This window comes from Atta colombica, unplaced genomic scaffold, assembly GCF_001594045.1.
Source record: "Atta colombica isolate Treedump-2 unplaced genomic scaffold, Acol1.0 scaffold205, whole genome shotgun sequence".
In the NCBI taxonomy this organism is placed as follows: domain Eukaryota; kingdom Metazoa; phylum Arthropoda; class Insecta; order Hymenoptera; family Formicidae; genus Atta; species Atta colombica.
In genome coordinates this window covers 914,109-927,904 of record NW_017259300.1, presented here as the reverse complement: position 1 = coordinate 927,904, position 13,796 = coordinate 914,109, and the positions used below count along the sequence as shown (strand labels likewise).

At 29.3% G+C, this 13,796-nt stretch overlaps 4 protein-coding genes across 5 annotated transcripts; 2 read left to right on the top strand and 2 right to left on the bottom strand.

Moving 5' to 3' along the window:
- Nucleotides 1-123: 123 nt before the first annotated feature.
- LOC108687342 lies at nucleotides 124-2,952 on the bottom strand. The gene is made up of 3 exons (XM_018193048.1): nucleotides 2,347-2,952; nucleotides 1,994-2,270; nucleotides 124-1,779 (listed from the first exon to the last, which is right to left on the bottom strand). The coding sequence occupies exons 1-3, from the start codon at nucleotides 2,505-2,507 to the stop codon at nucleotides 844-846; spliced, it is 1,374 nt and encodes a 457-aa protein (XP_018048537.1). The 5' UTR covers nucleotides 2,508-2,952; the 3' UTR covers nucleotides 124-843.
- A 482-nt stretch (nucleotides 2,953-3,434) lies between these two features.
- Nucleotides 3,435-5,250, top strand: LOC108687308 (phosphoglycerate mutase 1). The gene is made up of 3 exons (XM_018193000.1): nucleotides 3,435-3,653; nucleotides 4,251-4,748; nucleotides 4,838-5,250. Exons 1-3 carry the CDS (start codon nucleotides 3,554-3,556, stop codon nucleotides 5,002-5,004), a joined length of 765 nt encoding a protein of 254 aa, XP_018048489.1. The 5' UTR covers nucleotides 3,435-3,553; the 3' UTR covers nucleotides 5,005-5,250.
- A 959-nt stretch (nucleotides 5,251-6,209) lies between these two features.
- Nucleotides 6,210-8,984, top strand: LOC108687357 (ras-related protein Rab-24). The gene is made up of 4 exons (XM_018193067.1): nucleotides 6,210-6,435; nucleotides 7,810-7,898; nucleotides 8,508-8,788; nucleotides 8,866-8,984. The coding sequence occupies exons 1-4, from the start codon at nucleotides 6,322-6,324 to the stop codon at nucleotides 8,982-8,984; spliced, it is 603 nt and encodes a 200-aa protein (XP_018048556.1). The 5' UTR covers nucleotides 6,210-6,321.
- Nucleotides 8,985-9,683: 699 nt separating this feature from the next.
- LOC108687351 (S-adenosylmethionine mitochondrial carrier protein homolog) lies at nucleotides 9,684-12,547 on the bottom strand. Of its 2 annotated transcripts, XM_018193059.1 has the most exons (7): nucleotides 12,344-12,547; nucleotides 12,050-12,248; nucleotides 11,240-11,396; nucleotides 11,056-11,165; nucleotides 10,449-10,689; nucleotides 10,227-10,365; nucleotides 9,684-9,881 (listed from the first exon to the last, which is right to left on the bottom strand). In XM_018193059.1, exons 2-7 carry the CDS (start codon nucleotides 12,116-12,118, stop codon nucleotides 9,773-9,775), a joined length of 825 nt encoding a protein of 274 aa, XP_018048548.1. In that variant the 5' UTR covers nucleotides 12,119-12,248; nucleotides 12,344-12,547; the 3' UTR covers nucleotides 9,684-9,772. The 2 variants fall into 2 exon arrangements, with proteins under 2 accessions (XP_018048548.1, XP_018048549.1); XM_018193060.1 differs by lacking the exon at nucleotides 12,344-12,547 and having other exon boundaries at nucleotides 12,050-12,331.
- Nucleotides 12,548-13,796: the final 1,249 nt, after the last annotated feature.

Sequence of the window (13,796 nt, the reverse complement as noted above, 5' to 3'; positions counted from 1 at the left end):
TCTTAAGACAGGGTTTGCAATTGTCTACTATTTAGACAAGTTAACCCTAGCTATACACTGCGGTTCCAGAAACTCCAGTGCAATTTGCTAAATCAAGAGTTTTTTTCATAGTTCTGAATTTTTCTTTTTCTTTGAATCTATATATATCTTGAAATTACTTAATTGTATCGATTTTTACACATCATGGACTTATTCCTTAATTAATTCTCCATTGATTAAAAAAAAAATTAATTGAAATATCCTTTTTTGCAGAAGTTATGTAACAAATATAGATAAACAAATAACAAAGAAGTTATGTAACAAATATAGATAAAAATCCAAGTATGTATATATATTAAAGAAAAAAAAAAGTATAGCTAGGATTAAAATATATTAAATTTAAGTGAATTAAAAATTATTTAAATATAAATTTAAAAATGTGCAATTTTTTGTATGTGATTTTGATACAAAATTTGAAAATATCATACATGATAAATGAATACAAATTTATTCTAAGATTACATAAAAATAATAAAAGGAACTTTATTTTTGTTAAAATGAGCCAGATCTTTTGATTAACACAAAAGCAAAAAAATATATTCAACAAATTATTTACTATTTACATTCTTAAGTTACTAAATATCTGATAACTTAAATTTTTTCTTTTATTAAATGTAAAAAAAATTTATTGAAATCGATTGTTGCATTGATTGACTGCAACGTGTTTTAATTCAATCTCTATTTACTTTCAAAATATTCGGAAATAAATTGTATCAAATGCTACCACATAGATCCATGCTCCCCTATATTATAATAAAGAATATATTACTCTTAAAATAAGAAATTAATAACTAAAAAATACATTTACTGTACATTCAGTCGTGATTCAAGTCTTTCCAAAATAGCATCCAGTTTCTGATTGGTACTCGCTTCCATCTCTTCTATTCTTTCTATCAATCTCTTTTCCATATCATGGAATTTATTCTCGATATAGATTCTAATATCTATATCGGATTTCTTATTATCTTCTCGGTTTATACAACTTTCGTCGCTATTTCTTATATTTCCATTTTTACATTCAAAAGAATTCAATTGTTCATGATCAGCCTCGCAATTTCGACATTCTTTTCCATTCTCTCTTTTTGAAATTTCATTTTTCCATTTGAAATGATCCGAGTCTGATGTAAGAGTTTCCAAAATTTTCTGTTTAAACTGCTCGTTATTCATAATTTTATTATTATCGCGGTTATCGTAAAATTCAAACATAGGTTGACTCATTTTACCGAGAAATATATTACTGAGAAATGTTTGAATAAAATCTTTATCATTGACAATACTGGATTTTGTCTCTTTTATAAATTCTGTCTTATTATCAATACAGGTTTTGATATCTGATTTTTCATAATTCTCTCCACAATTTGGATATTCCGTTTTACTATTTCTTCTTTCAATTCTATTTTTACATTCGGTGGCATTTGACTGCTCATAATTATCTCCACAATTTAAAAATTGTTTTTTATTATCGCTTCTTTCAATTTTATTTATATATTCGTCATATTTTGAGCCTGCAAATGTCTCCAAAAGTTTCTCTCTATATTTTCTCATACTTTCCTGTTTATCGTCAACTCTCTTTGCCATCTCAGACTTTTGACTCATTTTGCCATTGCTAGCGTTACTGAGAAAAGTTTGTATGATATCATAGTCAAAGGCACTAGATTTTGCCTCTTTTGTAGAGTCTGTCAAAAACAATCTTATACCATATATCCACATAAGAGGGCCTTTATTTTTTGTTCTAATAAACTAGAAAGTAAATATTAAATATTTAATTATGACGATCATTTACAGTTACTAAAGATAATCCAAACGTAAATTAAAATGATTTGTTTTTCAATGTTTATTTAACAATATATATACATTTATTTAATATTGGCTCTTATAGGCATTTACTTGTACTTGATTTAAATTTTATTACATTAAATGTAAAATCAAAGTATGTAAATAACAGTCAGCTTACCTTAATACTAACTTCTGTAGTAGGAGGATGTATCATAGTTTCGCCAAGGAAAACTATATTTTCCTCATATTCATCTATGAATTCAGCGTGTATCGTTGTTTCATATTCTCCAAATTGTTTGAAGATTTCTAGGACGTTACCTTCAGAAATAATAGCAATGCGTGCTATCTTTTGACAATTTGATACTTTAATATTCAGCATACATGGTTCTGTATTAGAACTCATTGGTTGTAAAGCAATACAAGTATCCACTGAAGCTACGTCTTCGCAGTTTATTCTACAAATGTTTAAAAATTTATATTATTTTAATATCATGTTGTTAACTTAAAGGCTATAGTAATCAAGTCACTTACCTTGCAGATGAGTACTGTATTGGCGCAATGGTGACAGCATCAACAAATTGTTTATTATTGCTGATCTGCCAGTTGCATGAGCTTGACAGGAGACTGTCACGGTGCTTTATAGATAGTGATGCATGCAACTCACCAGTGTTTTCGGTATTCATTATCTCCATAATTCTAGTATAATAGACGGTCACCTTTTTGCAAATAAAGCATATACCACAATTACACTTTGCAGTCTCATAAATTTGTCTGCGATTATCCGCATTCTCTTAAGCGATATCCATTCTACTGTCATATGTGCTATACATGATCACGCATAATGATATGATTCTCCTTGAACTGTTTTAAAAGAGCAGAAATTGAAAGAGTATTCACTGTTTTTGAATAAATGATTTTATTCATATTGACTGTGCTCGAACAGAAATTGTCACTGTACGCTGCATCGTCGACAGTTTGAAAATTTTGAATTCCTGTTTCTGTGATTATCGATTAACTTCAAACTCTATATCACTCTATCAATTGAAATATAATACAAACTACAAATCTCAAAAAAAGGAGTACGTGAGAATTATAAGGTATATCTAGGGTATGTTCCATCATCGACTATCATCGACGAGAAATAAGGTCTGTTTTTTATTCCCTGCACTCTTTAAACTGGATGGCTTGTTGCCAAGTCTGTTCGAAAGTAATTCCTTATATTGCAGTTTTCTTAATATTTTAGTTGTAAATTTGAACTTTTTTTGTATTTTCCTTTTCAAAAGTCCCCCGAAAAGTCTAAATTTTTGTACTTCCAAAAAATTTTCAGGTAAAAAAAAAATTTTCAAATCTGATAGAAATTCTACTAAAATTACTTCAAAATTAGCAACACCAGGTGCACGAGGTGCAAAAAATTGAAGTCCAGAGAATGCTGGAATAAAGAACAGACCTACTTAAATAAGAAATGCTTAAATAAAAATTTTTTTCAATAATCTAATATCGTGCACAAACAACATATAACAAATGTAAATGCTATTATAAAATGTAAAATGTCTATCATATATTTTGAAATATGAATATCGGCTTACCGGCCTAGTAAGCTTTATCCCTACTCCTCAAATAATCGCAAAGAATAGGGGGGAAGGGATTGACTGAAGCTGAGCGAAAATATCGAACTGTATCGAACTGTGTTCATTGTGCGCTTCTGTCGCAAATTATCTGAGTTTCGCGATCAGAAAAGATGTCAAAATATAGAATTGTTATGGTTCGTCACGGCGAGAGCGAGTGGAATAAGTTGAACCTTTTCTGCGGGTGGTATGATTCCAAACTGTCGGACAAGGGTGCGTAAATGTCGGCATAAATGTGTTCGTCCAATTCGCCGTTTCAAGGGCGAAAGGTCGCGTGATCCCATGCTAATCTTTTGAGTCTCTCTTCTGAATAATATTATTGACGTATTGCAGTCGTACATCTTAAATTATATTAAATATCATGTCACGTTAAAACTTGATATAATACGGATAATAAAAATCTTTTATTCATTATATTTTAATTTTGACAAATTATATTGTGTGCATTTGTACACACTAATAAATATTTTAACATTTGACATCTCAAACGATTAAATTAAAATTAGATTTAAAAATTTTATTAAATCTTTGTGATATTTATTATTTTTCATAAATGAATGAAGATGAAGTATTATATCAATTTCATCTAATCAACAAATTTAACATAAGTACAAAAATTTTTATTGATCGAATGAATTTATAGAGATCTCAAGAATCTATAAATTTACTGATTGCACGGATACTGATTTAGATGTTCGAAGAACTATATATTAGGTTATTACAAAACATGTTAAGCCCAGTTTTATATAAGAGTATAAAAGATTAAAAATTAAATTAAAAATTATTTGTATATCAGAAATCTTCTTGCAGGCAAGAATGAGGCTATATCTGCGGGAAAGGCTCTCAAGGATGCAGGCTATATATTCGATATAGCTCATACATCAGTACTCACAAGAGCACATGAGACACTCAAATTGATCCTGAAGGAAATTAATCAAGAAAACCTACCTATTCAAAAGACATGGCGTTTGAATGAACGACATTATGGTGGTCTTACCGGTATGAACAAAGCAGAAACTGCTGCCAAATATGGAGAGAAACAGGTGAAGATTTGGCGGAGATCATTTGATGTACCACCACCGCCAATGGAATCTGATCACAAATATTATGACATGATAGTGAAAGATGCGCGTTATGCCGATGAACCAAAGCCTGACGAATTTCCAAAGTTTGAATCCCTCAAATTGACTATCGAAAGGACGTTACCTTACTGGAACGATACAATTATTCCACAATTGAAAGAGGGCAAGAGGATCATTGTAGCCGCTCATGGAAACAGTTTACGTGGCATAGTGAAACATTTGGATGGTAAGACGCTTTGCTTCATTTCTTTTATTTATTATTTCATTTATTTTATAACAATTTATGAAATATGTATAAATCTTTTTTTTTTTTAGAAATGAGCAATGAGCAAATTATGGAACTAAATCTACCGACCGGTATCCCGTTTGTGTACGAATTGGATGAAAATTTCAAGCCTGTTGTTTCTATGAAGTTCCTGGGTGATGAAGAGACAGTTAAGGCTGCAATGGCCGCAGTTGCCGCGCAAGCAAAGGCCAAATAAATAATAATAATAATAATAATGAAAACCATCTAATATTCGAAAAGCAAAAATCTATTGTATTCGTATATCTGTTTAAAAAAATATTTATGAACCTCTAGTTTCGTTACATAGTTTACGAGAGAGAATGTAATTCAAGAGGTGGAAGCGATGGAATTCTTACTTGAATTAACAAGTATGTAAACTCCTCGTATGTAAACTAAAAAATATATACATGTATATATCATCATATAAAAATGTATACATGAATATCTGAAAATGAGATTCCTTTTAATCTATATTTATGGATGCGTTTCACTTGATGCTTACAACGCTTATGGAATTATTTATAGATTATCATTTTTCTTGTTTATTGAATGTTAAACAAGAGCAAATAATGCTTGCGAACGTTGAGTGTCAAATAGATCGCATCTTATGTATTATATACGCTGTGTATTTCAAAAAAGTATACGTAATACTATTTAAGTCCAATTTTTTATTCTCTAGTTTGCAGTGATTTAATTATAACTAGAAAAATGGGATTTTTACATTATCATCAAATTAAGTAAGATTAAATCACAATCAAGAAATGAAAAACCTAAATATAAAAACTTGAGTATTTGATAGTTTTTTTTAGAGAAAAAATTCTAAGTAAAATCCTTGTTTTATTAATTGAAGTATTTAGATTCATTATTTAAAACAGCATAGTAAAAAATATATTTACTGAATATATTATATTGAGCAGTGAATTATAAGAGACCAACAACATTATTTATTTCTCTTACGTTGTGATATAATAAAATAAAACCATATTTATTTCTCATACATCTTTTATTATATAATCAATATGTCAAAGAGGTACAGTTTGCGTACGAAATATAGACTTGTTCCACCTTTCGGTAAACTTCACTGGCCCATATTCTTATAAAGTATTGACATAAAAGGAATATTTCTTTCTTTTCTACATGTAAGGGAGAGGAAAAGAGAAGCAAAATCTGAAGTGGTTTGAAGTATTTGAATTCTGAAGCCAAAGTCTAGTGTCTTCCGTTTCACGTACGATGCGCATGATATATCATTTCATCCTTCTTTAACATTCGATAACCAATAAGAAGATCATGTGTAATTGAGTGCAAAGTATCCATGCGCAATACCTTGTTTGATTCCGCCATGATCAGTATCGTTGAATGCTGTTCAGTGGTTCAGTCATTCAGTGCGTTTCGGAACGTCAATCGGTCAATGTAAAGTGGCTTTTCATGCCATAACCTTGTGTATGTATACATTACATGATACTCTGAGAACAAAGCTCTTTTGAAGAGGAAGAGCAATCGATTGAAGTCAAATATGAATCGCGTAGATTTAAAAGTCGTATTATTGGGTAACGCGATGGTGGGAAAGACGAGTCTCATGGAAAGATATGTACACGACTCGTTTAACTGCAATAGGCCCTACCAGAATGTAAGTATTTACTCGATTATATGCGTGTGTACGAGAGTGCGTTCACGCAGTTGTAGATCTTCGCACTTCCATAATATTTAATTAAGAAGAAAACGTTTTTTACACGTGTTTGTATCAAATTAATAGAATAACCTAATTATTTCATTTCTCAAAAGAACGGAAAGAATGTGAAGACTAATAAAGGGCATGTCTAATAGCGTTAATGCCTCTCTTGTGCATACTATATGAAAAAGACGATTCAACAAAGAAGATTGTTGACAAAGGAAAAAGAAAAGACGTAGTTTTCCTTAGAATTTTTTAAAATCCTCCCCGATAGCAGGACTATTCCTTTTAGCTGAACTGGGCAGTTTTAATTTCGTGCGTTTAAAATTAAATACATTGATGACTATAATATTTGTTTGTGTTGAAATCCCAAAATTTTTTACATTTAATGATATAAATACATATTCGGGTGTTAAAGAGAAAGATAGCAAAAATAATGATTGCAGAAACGCAAGCAATGTAAATAGACCTAATGTGAAAGAAGTATACAATTATACATTTGTGGGTGTTTCGAATTATTAATTTATAATTATAATATTTCGTTTCAAATTTAATTCACAAAATAATAAATAAAATAAATAAATAAAGCTTTCAAAAAAATTAGTTTTTAAAAGTATTATAATTGTAATCCGTTATAGTTATAATACTTTTCACCAATGCTGATATTCAATGCTGATACAATCCTGAAAATTTTTCTCAGAATTTTTCGTATAATTTTTTAGAATGTGTATATAATTTTTCAGAATTTCTCTATAATTTTATAACTTTCTCACATTTTTACGAATTGGAACATTTCTCAGAAAATCTATATCTTTTCTCAGAATTTTTCATATATGTTAATTATGAAATATATCGTAAGATTGTTAAGATTTTTTGTAAATATAATTTCTGATGAAATGTTACAAAATCTAAAAAATTTAAAAATACTTTTTAAAAATTATGAGATGAGAAATTTCAGAATATTTCAGAATTCACTTATATGAGAAATTCTGAGAGAATTCTGTAACTTTTCGAATATTTCTGAATATTTCTGAAAAATGTTCCAATTCGTATAAAAATTATGAGAAAAATTTTCACTAGGGAGTCGTTACAGAAATTAAAGAAAAAATAAGAAACAAATTGTTAACAGATATTCTGTAAAAGAAATGCAGCTAAAAAGAATGGGCCTAGTCAATTTGCGAGCACTAATATGGTACATCTTGTTTCCTTAGTCCGCGACATTGTGGAAAGAAAATTATAAAGTAACAAAGTTGTGTTAAAGTTTGCACTGAGAATCGTCTAAATGGAAGGGAGGGCGTCATACCAATTAATCCAGTTGAAATTATGCCGCAGACAATAGGCACTGTGTTTGCAGCGAAGCGAGTGCAAGTGAACGATGTGACACTTATTATGGGAATATGGGATACTGCAGGCAGTGAGAAGTAAGTATATAAAATTACTACATCATGTGTAACCTTACCCAACTCGAAATTTTGAGATGCTGTTAAAATTGGTGCTTTTCTTTTAGGAGATACAGTTCTTTTAGAAGACATAAATGTTCTATCATTCTTGACATTTAATGAATAATAGAATGAACATTTGTATCGACTATATCTCCTAAAAGAAAGCAATTACAGTGTAATATAATGATTATTTCATTTTTGTTTAATTGGCAAATAAGGATGTAATAATTCATTGTATTAACTGTATCTGTTTCTTGCTGGAAACTCAATAACTAATAATAAATTCGGTTATATTCACTTACATTAAATTAGTGCACATTAAAACTACTTTATGTAAAGTAAAAATGGCATAAAAAATATAATCAATTTTAATAATGAAATAATATATGTATATTCCATCAAATAATGTAACAATATCATTTTTGAGTATTTAAATTCATTCATTGAAAAGATTTACATGCTTTTACATTTAACTTTGTTAATTTTAAGCATAGCAACTTTTAGTATACACTAATCTAATGTAATGCAAATGACCGAATTCGTTATAATATAGTACCAATAAGTTGTGCTGTTATCATTAATTACCAGGTATGACGCAATGACTAGAACATATTATCGTGGTGCCAAGGCTGCCATAGTGTGTTATGATATTACAAAATCGAGTACGTTCCAAAGAGCGAAGCACTGGGTAAGAGAACTTAGAAGCATTGAAGAGAATTGTAAAGTATATCTTTGTGCCACCAAGAAGGATTTGTGCGATGAAGGTTTTGTATCAGACGATCCAGATATACAAAGTGTTGTAGAGAGATATGCGAGTGGTACACAGACCAAACTTTTCGTAACGTCTAGTAAAACGGGAGAGAACGTAGGTAAGAAAGTATTACATTTAATAAACATTGTTTTATTTTATTTACAAAATGATATTTATTATATTTGTTCTTTATAGTCGAATTGTTTGATGAAATTATACAAGATTTCATATCCAATCCTGAAAATTTGCAAAAGGTAGAAGAAGCAATTGTTCTAAGCAAAAAAACTGGGGAAAGGTATTGTTGCGCAATCTAATATAATCAGTATTTGTACTTATTGTACTTATTCTTTTATGCTTTTTTATACTAGATAATTTATCTCTGATATTATGATAAACATAATGAAATAGATTCTAATGTATTGTTAATGACCAGTGTGATATTATTTTGTTTATTAGTAAAAGCTCAGAATTTTAAATATGCAATGTTGTTAGCATAATACAACTTCGCAAAAATAGATTAGATATTTTAGCAAATAGCAGATTTTTTAAAAATGTATGGAATGTGCACATACAATTTTGTATACTTGAAAAATTATGTGATAAGCAGTTTAAAATTTTAAATATGTGATTCTTGATCGTTTAGCTCTTTTTTTTTCATATTTTAGTAAAATTTTAGTAAAATGATATTTGTTCATAATCACATTCATGTGATTATGAATCGCGATTGATAAGATTCAGTGATAGAATTATATTTCTAAATGTACATGAAATGTAGTTTTTTATTTTTATGTTAAATTTTTATGTTAAAAATTTTGTACTTATTATTACATAGAAACTTGAAAAATTGTTTTTACTTCGAAATTCCTTGACTGGCTGAAAAGATAAACGAGAATTTTTAATTTTATTACAGTAAAATATTAGAAATGAATAAATTGAAAAAAAAATTTTTTTAATTCAATCAAATTTATTGAGTTATTATTACCTTTTGGAATTTATTTATTCCAGTAGAACATTACTGATTGTGAGTGAGAAAATTTCTCTCTTTACTAATTGTATGTAATTCACATAACTTAGTTTTTATAATTCGTTCATTTAATGGCGACTAAGAAAGATAGGATAAACAAAATTCTCTAGCTTGTTCATAAACACCAAAAAATATAAACCCACCCATAGTAAAACCAGTTACTCTCGGGAAAAAACCAGCAAACAACCTGAAAATATTAAATATATATAAGAAAGGAATTACGAGCCAATATATTTGTTACAATATTCAAGATGACCTCATGATAGATCGAAACGTTTTGTTATATTTGTGATTAAATTTTGTCAGTAAATTTCTATGTTTGTTTATAATTATCTTGATAATTATTATAATAAATATTAGAATTATTGTAATAAATATATTATATTAGCTCATAGCTTCTTTCTTACATGTATTGAATTTTAATCATTTGAGTCGTTTTCTTATAATTTTTCTAAATAATTCTAAAAACATTATATAAAATTTCAGAAACAAATTTCGATTGAAAAAAAAATATATTTTATACAATCCTCACCCTTTAAAACCGTGATCTCTGTAAACGTCTTTCAACATTATCGATATTTTAACTTCCTCTTTTTCTGCAGATGTGCTAGATAACATAATTCTGGTTTTTGCAACATCTAATGGCGTCGTTATGGCGGCTGATATTGCAACTGAAAGATAAAAAAAAATTAAAAATCTCATATAAGTAAGATTATTGTTCTAAAATTATTTTACTAAATACTAGATTTATTACCTGACGCAGCTCCGCAAGTGGCACCTTCCATAGGTGTGCAGTCCCGTTGTATTTGTTGGGTCCAATAAAACTTGAAATGTTCCCATAATGGCATTTGAATCACACCAAATGGCAGATCTCGAAGGACAGTGCTTCCATAACCGCGATATAATGTTCTTAATCTCAGTCGATGCGAATCAGACAAAAGCGCTTGTTTCCTTTGTTTAATAACCTCAACTGGTACCCGAATTAAGCAGGCAGTCTGCATATGTGAATCAAATTTTATTATATTTTCGATATTTATAAAATATGATCTTTGACAAGATGATCTTTAAATATTATAAAATATTCTAAGGAATGATTCCTTACATTAATTCAAAATGAAAATTTCATATGACCATTTATTTAACTATAAAATGATATTAAATATAAGAATAATCTATATATAATTTGAATATCGGTCTTAGTGCAGACAAATAGACCTATAAAACATTAGATGCTTTCCATTTGATGACGCAAGGCAACGTTCTATCTTTGTTACTGAATGTTAAGAAAGATAAAATGTTTATGTTGATTTGTCTCACTAAGTGGAAAGCACCATTATTGAATACAATTAGCAATTACTTACTATTTCAGAAGATGATGCTGCGATCATGTGAATAATGGAGTGATACTGATTTGGTATATTTGGTTGCGAATATTGTTTTATTCCTTCATAAGTAATAAAAAATATAGCAGCTGTAACATTAATGTTTTCATTAATATTAGAGGAAAAATATTTTTTTTTTGTATAACTGTGTTTTATTTTGTACCTGACGGAGCCGAACCTAGTACTACAGGCCCTATGCCTTTATACAGGTACCTGAAACCGCCGGATTGGAAAAATCCATGTTGACTTTGCAAGCGCGTTTTCAGGGTATCCAATGGAAAAAGTGTCACGTCACAAATAACTCCTGCAAGAGCACCTGACTAACATGAAGTAACAATTATTTTTTAATAAAATCATATTGATGTCTATTAAAATCTATTGATAGTATTTTAATATTTTAACTATGTTATTCTAGACAAAAATTTCTGTCTGTTCTATATTTGTCAGTAATAATTTGATAAAAAAAAATTTATTAAAATTTAAGTTAAATATTTAAGATATCAAAGAAACAATAAATGGTAAATTATATTAAAAAGTTAAAAAATAAAATAATATATTAAAATAATTTATTAACCTTATATTAGCCAAAATTAGTTTTTTACGTTCGAAATATTAATAACAAGCAATCTATTGATGATGTAGAAATGATTTATAAGAAAATAAAACGCAACTATTTACGGTCATTCATGAAAATCAATTTGTAACAGTAGACATGTGGAATAAATCAGTAAAATTTAAATGATAAATATGATTTGAGATTGATATGAGATTGATGAGGAAAATATGAGCTATAATAATTAGCCGGTTGTGAATTATAAATGGAATATGTAGTTTATATAAACAATATGAACAATTATTCTCAAAAAATTACAAAAAACGTAGAAAAAATAACAAATATAATATAAAAAATAATATAGCTAGATAACTTGCATATAAATTTAATAATCAGCCGGCAACCACGGACGAAACTTACAATAAATGATGTAAGCAAGATATCTCTCTTTGAGAGTTTCGGTACGGGCTCTTCTTGTTCGTGAAACATTTCTTTATCACGTTATACTCCGTCTCGATGTTAGGTCCGATTAATGAGAAGATTTCAAGAAACGTCATCGAGCTGATAAGTAGGAAAAGTAGCCTCTGAGTAAAAGACTACCTTGTATCGCGCGCTAGAGCTTTCGGCAGAAAAAATATTCGCATAATCATTGATGATTAATAATTACTACCGGATACTGAATATTTTGGACATGTATGTCTGCCAAACTTATACCATTCATGATGAAACGACATACGACGTAAATGATGCAAGCTGATGAGAAAACACGTGCTCTGTATCGCCCGTATACATTATCATACAATACATAAGTAGGCATATATTGGTATATGTGAAGCCCGTCGTCTGCTTTTCAGAGCCGAATTTAACCTAATCTTTCTAACAATTCGCGGGAAAATTGGGGTAAAGCCTGCGACACACGATGCTACTACTGGATTGCTAACTGGATTAGAATCTTGCCACCGTATTGGCTGCGATGCTGTCAGTACGATTCTAATCCAGTAACATCGTATGCTACAGGCTTAATATACTTTCAAAATAAAACTTTAAGAGATTCCGAACAATAAAAGGAACAAGGAACAAAGAACAGAGGCTATGGTAAAAGTCTAGCTACAAATGTTTTGATGGACTAATTAGAAGAAAGAATTTTACAAACTGACCAGTTAAAAAACGCTTCAAAGCATTTGCAATGTTGATCCCAAAAGAATAAGAATTTCAACTTATCAGAAATCATGTATTGCGGAATATACGATTTCTGATTGACGATGGCTTGAAATCCTCTAACAGTGTCTTTCGGTATAATATCATGCTACATATAGCACGAGTATACGAAATATCGATTTATCATCTCTAGCCTATCGTCCAAAAATGGACGATATCCTAAGAAAAGTGGATGTTGTTATATAGTTTATATCCACTTTGTCAGAAGACAGTAGTGTGCGGCAGCATTTTGCGCTTAGAGCCATTCCACACAACTTGCATAGCCGCATAAACATATATATATATATATAAAGAAAATCATCCAATCCAATCCAATCCTATATATTATATCCTATATACTATATTTGTTTCTCTGACAAAAATGTAATTAGATATTTTTCTTTATGCATATAATTATGCGGAAGTTGTGTGTAATGGCTCTTATAAGTTTTGGGCCATTATGTTTCTCAAGTTTCTTTCTGATTGTACTTATTACAAAATACACCCGTTGATGATATATCCACAACTTACATAGCTGCATAAGCATATGCATAAAGAAAATGATATGTTTATGCGGCAATGTAAGTTGTGTGTATATACTCTTACATTCGTGCATGTACATTCGTTTTCGCAATGTGTGTGTAAATCTATTGAATTACAAACTAGCGACTTTTCCCAAATAAAAATAATAATAAAAATGTCTCTTCCTCAAATTTTCTTCATTTCTAATCGATTCCATTCATAAGGGCCGATTGTTCCACTTTTTGGTAAATTTTGAATGTTAAAATTAAATGTGTTAAATTTTATCTGTGAGATAAATCTGATAATTCGCGCATGTAATTGAGTAATTTTACTTCTTACAACAGGTAAAATTTACCAAAAAGTGGAACAATCGGTTCTAAAATACATTACATAAAATCGCTGTCTACTAATCCATACAGCACAGAAGATTGAAGTAATATTGCTGCAA

Bases quoted from the DNA above. Each gene is read 5' to 3' on its own strand.
- LOC108687342 (XM_018193048.1), bottom strand. From the start codon at position 2,507: ATGGAGATAATGAATACCGAAAACACTGGTGAGTTGCATGCATCACTA. The intron at 2,271-2,346 runs GTAAGTGACTTG...AAACATTTGTAG, and splicing joins ATACAGTACTCATCTGCAAG to AATAAACTGCGAAGACGTAG. The intron at 1,780-1,993 runs GTAAGCTGACTG...TTTACTTTCTAG, and splicing joins CTACAGAAGTTAGTATTAAG to TTTATTAGAACAAAAAATAA.
- LOC108687351 (XM_018193059.1), bottom strand. From the start codon at position 12,118: ATGTTTCACGAACAAGAAGAGCCCGTACCGAAACTCTCAAAGAGAGAT. The intron at 11,397-12,049 runs GTAAGTTTCGTC...ACTTCATGTTAG, and splicing joins TCTTGCTTACATCATTTATT to TCAGGTGCTCTTGCAGGAGT. The intron at 9,882-10,226 runs GTGAGGATTGTA...TAATATTTTCAG, and splicing joins AGAGATCACGGTTTTAAAGG to GTTGTTTGCTGGTTTTTTCC.
- LOC108687308 (XM_018193000.1), top strand. From the start codon at position 3,554: ATGTCAAAATATAGAATTGTTATGGTTCGTCACGGCGAGAGCGAGTGG. The intron at 3,654-4,250 runs GTGCGTAAATGT...ATCTTCTTGCAG, and splicing joins TTCCAAACTGTCGGACAAGG to GCAAGAATGAGGCTATATCT. The intron at 4,749-4,837 runs GTAAGACGCTTT...TTTTTTTTTTAG, and splicing joins CATAGTGAAACATTTGGATG to AAATGAGCAATGAGCAAATT.
- LOC108687357 (XM_018193067.1), top strand. From the start codon at position 6,322: ATGAATCGCGTAGATTTAAAAGTCGTATTATTGGGTAACGCGATGGTG. The intron at 6,436-7,809 runs GTAAGTATTTAC...ATTATGCCGCAG, and splicing joins GCAATAGGCCCTACCAGAAT to ACAATAGGCACTGTGTTTGC. The intron at 8,789-8,865 runs GTAAGAAAGTAT...TGTTCTTTATAG, and splicing joins TAAAACGGGAGAGAACGTAG to TCGAATTGTTTGATGAAATT.